At 30.9% G+C, this 9,078-nt stretch overlaps 2 protein-coding genes across 3 annotated transcripts; both read right to left on the bottom strand.

Moving 5' to 3' along the window:
• Positions 1 to 1,978: 1,978 nt before the first annotated feature.
• LOC104750419 (transcription factor MYB114-like) lies at positions 1,979 to 3,409 on the bottom strand. 2 transcript variants are annotated; one of them, XM_087490331.1, is made up of 3 exons: positions 3,092 to 3,409; positions 2,669 to 2,812; positions 1,979 to 2,582 (listed from the first exon to the last, which is right to left on the bottom strand). In XM_087490331.1, the coding sequence occupies exons 1-3, from the start codon at positions 3,115 to 3,117 to the stop codon at positions 2,090 to 2,092; spliced, it is 663 nt and encodes a 220-aa protein (XP_087346457.1). In that variant the 5' UTR covers positions 3,118 to 3,409; the 3' UTR covers positions 1,979 to 2,089. The 2 variants fall into 2 exon arrangements, with proteins under 2 accessions (XP_087346457.1, XP_010470513.2); XM_010472211.3 differs by having other exon boundaries at positions 2,669 to 2,798; positions 3,092 to 3,405.
• Positions 3,410 to 3,703: 294 nt separating this feature from the next.
• LOC147925550 (transcription factor MYB114-like) lies at positions 3,704 to 4,797 on the bottom strand. The gene is made up of 3 exons (XM_087489912.1): positions 4,677 to 4,797; positions 4,162 to 4,291; positions 3,704 to 4,068 (listed from the first exon to the last, which is right to left on the bottom strand). Exons 1-3 carry the CDS (start codon positions 4,795 to 4,797, stop codon positions 3,732 to 3,734), a joined length of 588 nt encoding a protein of 195 aa, XP_087346038.1. The 3' UTR covers positions 3,704 to 3,731.
• Positions 4,798 to 9,078: the final 4,281 nt, after the last annotated feature.

Raw genomic sequence — 9,078 nt, 5'->3', positions numbered from 1 at the left:
AACCAATCACATAATAATTAAACTCATTAACAATCCTAGATTCGTTTGTTTTAATTAAATAACAAAAAACTTAATGACTTTATAAAAGTCTGAATCCAATAACCCAAATTTGTTAAGATTTTAAATGACTTTTTACAAATCACAAACTAATAACACTAAACTTTAACAGAGTTTAACAAAATCTTGATCTAATAACAACATATTCTACATAACATTTAACATCTTTAAAACTCTATTCAAATCTCAAACCAATAACCCCCACAAGATTCAAAGAGGAGGCGTTATTCTTGGTTAGTTGGTATTAAAAGAGGAGTAGTATTAAAAGTATTAAATCAGATTTAAAGGGAGGTTTTAGCTTAAGAGCTTGATTATATAAATTGAGAATTTGTAGACAAAGTATCAGAAGGGTTTAAATGTCAAGAAACTACTCTTACATAATCAAATTTTCTTAACCTACTTTAGTCGTTTTGGAAGACACTCAATTTATAGTTGACTATGGACAGAGCAAGAGTTTTTTACACTGCGCGAGCTTATAGTCAAAACCCTAAGCATATAACACATAAAAACCAAACTAAGATGCAAAACCCAAGTATTGTTCAAAACCAAACTAAGATGCAAAAAAACAGAGGACATGCGTTACAGGCTAATGCAAATGAAACTCACATTAATCATGTGATATTTTCTCGGGTTTAAACTTTCGGAAAACAGTTTTTTTTTAGACGTGGACAATTACAATATATTCCATTCATACATCAAACTATATTGACTGTACTGAAACATACATAGACTTTTAAAATATTTAAATTTCATATCCGGATTTATGATTTTGTGTTTAAATGGTTTTAATCGTTTTAGTAGAGTACTTAACCATTAGGACACATCAAATTATTGAAATTTAGCGAACAAAAAACAAATATATCACCTACGGTCTCTCTTCTTCTTCTTCGATCTTCTCCTCCTCCTCTCTTTCCATGGCCAAACTGATACATTTAGGCCAACGTGTGTGTTGCAATTCCGCTCGCTGAGATATATTTTGGGTATTTGAATTACTCAATATCATACAATGACATTAAATATATTAGCCAATGTATTGTAATTGAATTTTCTCTGGAACTAATAAGGATTTGAAACATTCAAATACTATTTAGAAAAGAAATCATCCAGTGATTTTGGGAATTATTTTCATCCCAAATATGAAACCAAATTTGTAAAAAAAAAACACAAGCTTGAAAATATGGATTTAGAAGCCCTAATTCATTTCCACCCTCCGCTTCCATCTTCATTTTAATCTTAGGTTTATTCATTTCGGGATCTGTAAATCAAAGTGAGAAAAATATATCAGCCATGGAAATAGAAAAGGGAGAAGAAGACCAAATACCATGTATGAAGTCTTTGTTCATTATTGTTCAACAAGTTACTAGGTTTAAGCCTTGTTGGAAGCAATGATTTTATCTTCATTTCTACTACTAAAACGACGACGTTTTGGATATCTCCTTAAAAGCCATTTTTCCTTAAATTTTCTTCTACTTGTGACATATTAATTTATGCTTTAAGTCATGTTGAGTTATAGTGTAAGTGTAACAAACAATGTAAATTTTATTTATATTTCTACAGTATAACACATTAAAAAGGATAAATTTCTTTAAATTCCACTAAAATTTTTTTTTCCAAAAATACCACAAAAGTTTTTTATCCCTAAATTACCACAAACACAAAAAATTGATTTTTAAGGATGTAAATTTTTTTTTAGGTTTGGGTTGACACATTTAGTTTTAGGGTATAGTTTTTAGGGGTAGGGTTTAATATTTAGAATTTATTAATTAGTTTTTAGTATTAGAATTTTAGTTCAATTATGGAAAAAAAATACATTTTAGTGGTATTTTTGGGAAAAAAACTAAATCGTGGTATTTGTGAAATAAAAATTTATTTTAGTGGTATTTATGACAATTGCCCTTATAAAAATATTCTTCTAATTCCAGAATATAACTTTTTATTTTTGAAAAATACAAACATAAAAATACATAGATACTACAAAAAAACATTCAATATACACACCAGGAAAACAAATGCGAACAGCCGGAAAGAAACACTAATCAAGTTCCGCAGTTTCTTCATCGAACAAATTCCAAAGTTGTTCAACGTCAAACGCCAAAGTGGCCCCAGTTTCTGTTGTCGTAGCTTCTGGACCCAGTGCATCTACCTCTTGGCTCTCTTCTAATAAACTCTCCAACCATATATTTTTTCCATCCAATAGATTATAGACAGACTCATAATTCTTCTCTTCTTTGCCACATGTGATACTACTTCCACAAACATTATTGTTCTTGAGTCCAGAGCATGGAGGAATAACATCAACTTTTGGAAAGCAATTGAGATAGCTAAAGCCACTCTTTGAGGAGAAGGATCGAGGTCGAGGCTTTAAAACTTCGATCTTTTGGGCTGATGTGGTAGGAGGGAAAGTAATGATTTTCTTTTTCATTTTGGGCTTACAGGGTTCATGATTCTTACTCAAATGGGTGTTCCAGTAATTCTTAACGTCATTTGCGGTACGACCAGGCAATCGACCCGCAATCAGGGACCATCTAAGCATAGTAAAATAACATACATATGAGTTATTAGTGTTGAACTTGTGTGTTCTGAAATAAAAACTAGAGTAATCAGTATCTACCTATTTCCTAAAAGCCTATGGAGGCGAATAAGAAGATCAACTTCATCAGAACTAAGTTTTCCTCTCTTGATACTTGGCTTCAAATAGTTCAACCATCTTAGTCTACAACTCTTCCTGCATCGATTTAGCCCTGCGAAACAAAAACTGTGCAGTATAATATCATGAAGAATCTATCTATGCGCAGCAATGTAAATATTGTATTGTTTTTTTACCAGATGAGGCTGGCAATATAGCTTTTGGTCTTCAATTTTAAACTTAAAATCTTCGTTTAGGTCCAATATTAAACAATGAATTGTTTTTTAAAGCAAAAAGGAAAATAGTGATTTGTGCAATAGGTTATTAATTAATTTGCCGAATTCATGTTAGATAGAGAAATAGAATATTCGGAGTGATTATGTATATATATATATGTGTGTAACATACCAGCTCTTAAAGGAACTTGGTGCCATTTGCCTTCTCCATACTTATCAATACACTGCCTCAAGAGATTATCTTCTTCACCAGTCCATGCACCTTTTCTCAACCCATTGGACACAGCCTCCATGGAAAAACAAAAATATATTAGAAGTATATATCGAGGAGGAAGGGTTTATATTGTGGCTTCAAAAATCCATGCAAAAGTTGTAGAGAATGTGAGTGTCCGAGCAAAATTATATATACACATAGCTAGAGAAGAGCTATGATATCCACAATGGATTTTTGAAGAGATAGGGAAGTGACGTGCATGTTTGATATCCACATTTTCATGATTTACCTGTCGTGCTTTATTTGCTCAGTAACATTTTATGGTCACTGTTAGAGAAAAGGTTTCGTGGAATCTAGCGACCAGCAAGTCTCCTAGCAAAATTAGGAGATAGGAAGATTAATGATTGGTGGCTGATGATGGCTTACAAGAGAGAGAGAGAGAGAGAGAGAGAGAGAGAGAGAGAGAGAGAGAGAGAGAGAGAGAGAGAGAGAGAGAGAGAGAGATTCCATAATTATAACAGAGAGAGCAAATTCATGCACAAGACATAAAACAGTATAGAGAAAATAGCTTATTTTCTCTTTCTTTTTTTCTTTCATTTTACACACTTTTGGAGAGTTTTTCTTTACTGCAAATCTTACAAACCTTAAGACTGTTCACAGACTCATTTTTCTGGTTATATTTGTTACATGTGATACTACCATCTTTGTTGCTTGCTTTGCCAAAGCCAACTTCTGGCTGCCAGTAGAGCCGGCTGCAGTCGTTGTAGGATTGAGGTAGAGGCTTTATAACATTGATTCTTTGGATCGGAGGAGTAGCTGAAGAAGTATTTTCTCTCTTTCTCGTTTTGCTCTTACAACACGAGAAATTAGTGTTCCAGTAATTCTTGACATTATTAGCTGTTCGACCAGGCAACCTACCGGCGATGAGTGACCACCTAATCATGCATTTGAACAGTTTGTAAAATGACTTAGTACTGGATCATATACATCATGTAAATACTATGAATTTGTGTCTGAACGATTTAAACCTGTTTCCTAGAAGCCTATGAAGGCGAATGAGAAGATCAACTTCGTCTGAGTTAAATTTTCCTCGTTTAATACTTGGCTTCAAGTAGTTCAACCATCTTAGTCTACAACCCTTCCCGCATCGGTTTAACCCTATGGAACCTTTATTTTATCAGTTATCACGAAGCATCTATGAACAGCCACAGGATCGACATAAACCATACGGCCTTTACACACATATGGATACATGCACATATACTTAACCTTTTAGCTAATTTACTAAAAAACAAACAAACGAGAGGGTTTACCAACAACTTCTCCAGTTTTAAATACATTTTGTTAAGTGATTAAGTTCACCATTTATCTTGCCAACAAAAAATATTTTTCATTATGTGATATCTAGATATATTATCAGAAGAATTAAAGTGCACACACTTGTTAACAGATATATTATTTTTTCAACCTGTTAAGTAATTGGAGGCAGATAAGAATAAAGTAGGAAATCACTATAGATAAATGTTATATATTACATATATACCAGCTCTTAAAGGAACATGATGCCATTTGCCTTCTCCATACTTATCAATACATTGCCTCAAGAGACTATCTTCGTCAGCAGTCCATGTACCTTTTCTCAACCCATTTGAAGAACCCTCCATGTTCCAAAGATAAATATTAGAAGAATCTAACCAAGTTATCAAAAAATTTATAAGTAAAGGGGTCGTCGAGGAAGAGGGTATATATCGTGGCTTCACAAATCTTTGGAAGTTTTATTAATAAGGTGAGTATGTAAGCAAATCTGTATATATATACACGTGAAGGGCATAAGGAAATGACGTGCATGTTTGATATCCACATTTCATGTTTTTGGTATCGTGTTTGCTAAGTTAGTTGTCTGTTATGTTACTGCTACTGATTTGGACTAGAAAAAAGGTTCATAGCACTTAGCTAGTTAGCTGGTCTCTATATTTCTTTTCCATTTCATGCATAACATATATGACATAATAGGGGAATATGATGGATTAGTCTTTATATTTGGAGTATGTTTCTTCACCGCAGATCTGAAAAAGCTTTGAACTCTTTATTCATAATTTAAAATATTCTTCTGTTTTTCATATAGGAACATTGAACTTCTCCACTACAGGATAACATGTTTAAAGAGTACCGTAATAATTTGCACACAGTGACTAAGATTTCTCTATACGATTAATCCCCTATATATTAATAGAGAAGCACATTCTTAAAAAAGTTGATGTGTCGCCGCTAGAAAGCTTTGTGCAAGTTTAGCAAAATACTCTTAAATTTACTACTTAATTACATAAAAATGCCATTATATTTTAATAAAACCAATTAACTGAATAATAGTTAAATATGTCATCATTTTCACACAAATTTAAATATCAAATACTAATTAAATAATTACATACTATTTTAAGGCAAAATTTCACTAAAATTTACTTATAAATATACAAGTCAAAGTTATATTGATTTCCTAGAATCATTATATGTAAAATATTCTAAAAAGGCTATAAAAATATCAATTAATATAAAGTTAATAAAAAAAAAAGATATAACTTATTAAACATATAACTTATTAACATAATCATATAAAAACAAAATATAATTTTTATGTTAGTATTATAACCATAATAATTTAAATAACAAACCTTTAATAGTTATTATAATTGATTATAGAAAGAAGTATATTATCCCTGAATTATCTCCAACTCATTAAAAGAAAATTGATTCCCAATAAATATATATTTTTATATATTTATAAATAAATATAAAAATGACAACAAATTAGAGGATATTATGATGTGTGATTATTTATATATATATATATATAAAGTATGTAAACTAATTAATTTCAACATTTAGTGTCATTATTAGTTAAAAAATGGAAATATTGATAACCTAATAGGAATATATGTTCTACTTGTATATTCCTCTATGTGCTATTAAAAAGGAATGATAAAATAACTCTTATCGTTATAAATAAACTTAGTACCCAAAAAAATATAATATTTTTGAAATGAGTAGCTATTACATTATGCAAAATTGTTATAGTTACTCGATAAACCATAAATATAAATTTGATTTTGAAAGCACACAAAATATTTATTGCCATAAATTGTAACATTTTGTTAATATTTTCTTTACAACACTCACATATTTCACGGGTGAAATGTATTATTACACGAATATGTTGATTTTGGACTTTCATTAGTTTTTTCATAACTTTTTTTGTGGTAATAACCGGTCATTTATAGAAAATATTAACAAACCGACTAACTCAAAATATTTAAATAGCCTGATAAAGAAAAATTGAATCAATAAGTTAGATTATCTTCAAAATTTTTAGTTTAGAATCCGATTGTTACTAACATATAATAAAATTAAATAATTAAACTACCAAGTAATATAGTATATGTTGTTATGTTACATAAGAAGAAACATACAAAATTGTTATGATTACAAAATAAAACATAAGAAGATATGAGTTTGATTTTTAAACCACACAAAAGACATGTTGCAATAAATAATAACATTTTATAAGTATTTTCTCTACCATAAAACATCTTACCAATTCAAAAATTTCACGGGTGAAATGTACCTTTTACACGAAAAATTGCAGTTTTGAATAATAAATAAAAAACTTTAGTTACATATTATGTTTAACCCAATATATAAAAAACATAAATATGTAAATAGTTTTACTTATAATAATTTTCTTTAAATCGATTTATCCCGCACATATTGCGGGTTGTTACCTAGTAGTATATATGAAAAAAAAAACTAGGAACCAGAAAAGATACGTATGTACAAAATTAAACTTAAAAAGATAATTAAAAAGATAACATACGAGACCATGATACAACATTATGAAATATATATCTTAGCTACTTATTTTAAGTAATATAAAATTTATTTATTAATTTTAATTTAAATAGTAGGTTAGACTTTTTATCTATTTGAAAGGAATAATAATAATACATCAAACTTAGGCTGCAAATGGTTGTCTGATATTGAAAAAATGGGTTGAACAAAATTGGGTTGAATAGTATTCAACTCATTCATCTCCAAAATAGTGGTTGAACAGATTGAACATTTTTGCTATAGGATTAGTTTATTTTTTCATTTTTTTCAGTTCAACGGGAAAGCTGTATACTTTTTTCCAAGCTCTTCAACCTTTTGAATGCAAATGGTGAAAATTGGTTGAATAATTTATTTCAACCTGTTCAATCTCTTCAACCATACAACCATTTGCACCTTTAATATATCAAAGAAGTTACTAGTCAGCCGGTTACGAACCTTTAGTACCAAAAAGCCCTTCAACTCATGCTTTCCCAACTTAATGCATGGCCCAATTCTGATATACAATAAATATGCTACAGACAAAGACTAAATCGACAAATATGCATGGCCCAATTCTAATCTCTATATATTTGTTTTGGATTCAATGTCGCATCTCAGAACAAATATACTAAGACATAGGCCAAATCGACAAAATTGCGCAGTTGATAAGAGAAATTTTAATTCCCTAATTCAGAAAAAATTGGTTGTTAAAAACTACGTTGCACGGAATTGCCGGTGAAGCTCTGATTCTCGCTCCGGAATCGGAATCAGAAGCAGAAGCGGTCAGAATCGCTGGGAATCGCAAGGGAAGCGCGATTCCTAGAAAAGACGATGGAAACGTTTTAGAATCGTTCGATTCTGTGATGGAAGCGTGATTGATTATAAATCGGAATCGTAATTGGTTTCTTCGTCGTTGGGGTTGTGTCATAAACCAAATCCAAAGGAAAAAAGATGATTAACTCTTCCTCCACGTGCCTTCAGATTTTTTAATGTCTTTTATTACTTCTTGGGCTCGAGCGAGGCCCATTTGTTTTTTTTTACCAATTTAGTTTTTTTTTTCTTTTTACGTTTCTTATTTTGTGTTTTCTTTTTTATATCAAAAATACAATAATTTTTGAACACCTAATTCTCATACTAACTTAAATTTTTAAAGTTAGCATAACCTTTAAAGTTATTTTTTTTAGTCGTAAGATCTTTTTTTTATTATAATTTTGATTCTAATTATATTTTAAACAATATATCATCATTATTAACCATATATATATATATATATATATATTTATACGCTTCCAAAAGATACCTGATTCCAATATTTTTCATAAAATTCGTTTTCGCGTTTCCAAACGTATCCGCTTCCACGCATTCGCTTCTGATTCCATGCAACGTAAGATCGAACACACACATTTTCATTCATTGATTGAGTAATACAAGTCCATTCTTAAAACTTCAAATAATATCATATGCAGAAGTACATATTAGTTTTCTGTTAACTTTATATATATGTTGACTCAAAAAAATTAAAAAAAACAAACGAAGATGAGAAACATCATCATTTTAAATCTCAACAAAATCTTCTAAATATTTATACTATTAATTAATGAAACAGGTAGAACCGCCCGATGAGGTTGTTCGGATTGCGGAACAGGAGGCAATGACATGGCAGCAAGCTCAAGCGGAAGCTGAGGGTGAGGAGGTACATATACCTTCTTTCGCTATACCTTCTCGGATTAGGGGGAATTCGGTTACTCTTCCTCAGGTTTTTTCAGGTTATCGGTGTTTTGTGGATGGTTCTCAAGGATCTCCAATCAAGGGAGCCACCAACTTCCGGCGTAGTTTGTCTCCATTACATGCAGAAGTAGAAACTTTCATCTGGGCTATGCGGTACATGATCGGGCATGATTACCGGGAGGTGGTGTTTTTTACCGACTGCTCGGATTTGGTGAAGATGGTGTCTTCTCCTCAAGAATGGCCGACTTTTTCAACATATCTTGACGACATAAGGATTGAAAGGGAAGAGTTTTCTTCTTTCTCTTTATCTTTTGTGTCTCGTACTGCAAATGTTCGTGCGGATTCCTTAGCAC

The sequence above is a fragment of the Camelina sativa genome, chromosome 16, assembly GCF_030686135.1.
Source record: "Camelina sativa cultivar CO46 ecotype springtype chromosome 16, ASM3068613v1".
In the NCBI taxonomy this organism is placed as follows: Eukaryota; Viridiplantae; Streptophyta; class Magnoliopsida; order Brassicales; family Brassicaceae; genus Camelina; species Camelina sativa.
Note: the sequence above shows the minus strand (reverse complement) of the source record. Positions and strands in the feature narration are given on the sequence as shown.

Coding starts and splice junctions, on each gene's coding strand:
- LOC104750419 (XM_010472211.3), bottom strand. CDS start 3,212: ATGGAGGCTGTGTCCAATGGGTTGAGAAAAGGTGCATGGACTGGTGAA. Junction 2,799..3,091: donor CCAAGTTCCTTTAAGAGCTG/GTATGTTACACA, acceptor TTTGTTTCGCAG/GGCTAAATCGATGCAGGAAG. Junction 2,583..2,668: donor CATAGGCTTTTAGGAAATAG/GTAGATACTGAT, acceptor TACTATGCTTAG/ATGGTCCCTGATTGCGGGTC.
- LOC147925550 (XM_087489912.1), bottom strand. CDS start 4,797: ATGGAGGGTTCTTCAAATGGGTTGAGAAAAGGTACATGGACTGCTGAC. Junction 4,292..4,676: donor TCATGTTCCTTTAAGAGCTG/GTATATATGTAA, acceptor AAGGTTCCATAG/GGTTAAACCGATGCGGGAAG. Junction 4,069..4,161: donor CATAGGCTTCTAGGAAACAG/GTTTAAATCGTT, acceptor ATGCATGATTAG/GTGGTCACTCATCGCCGGTA.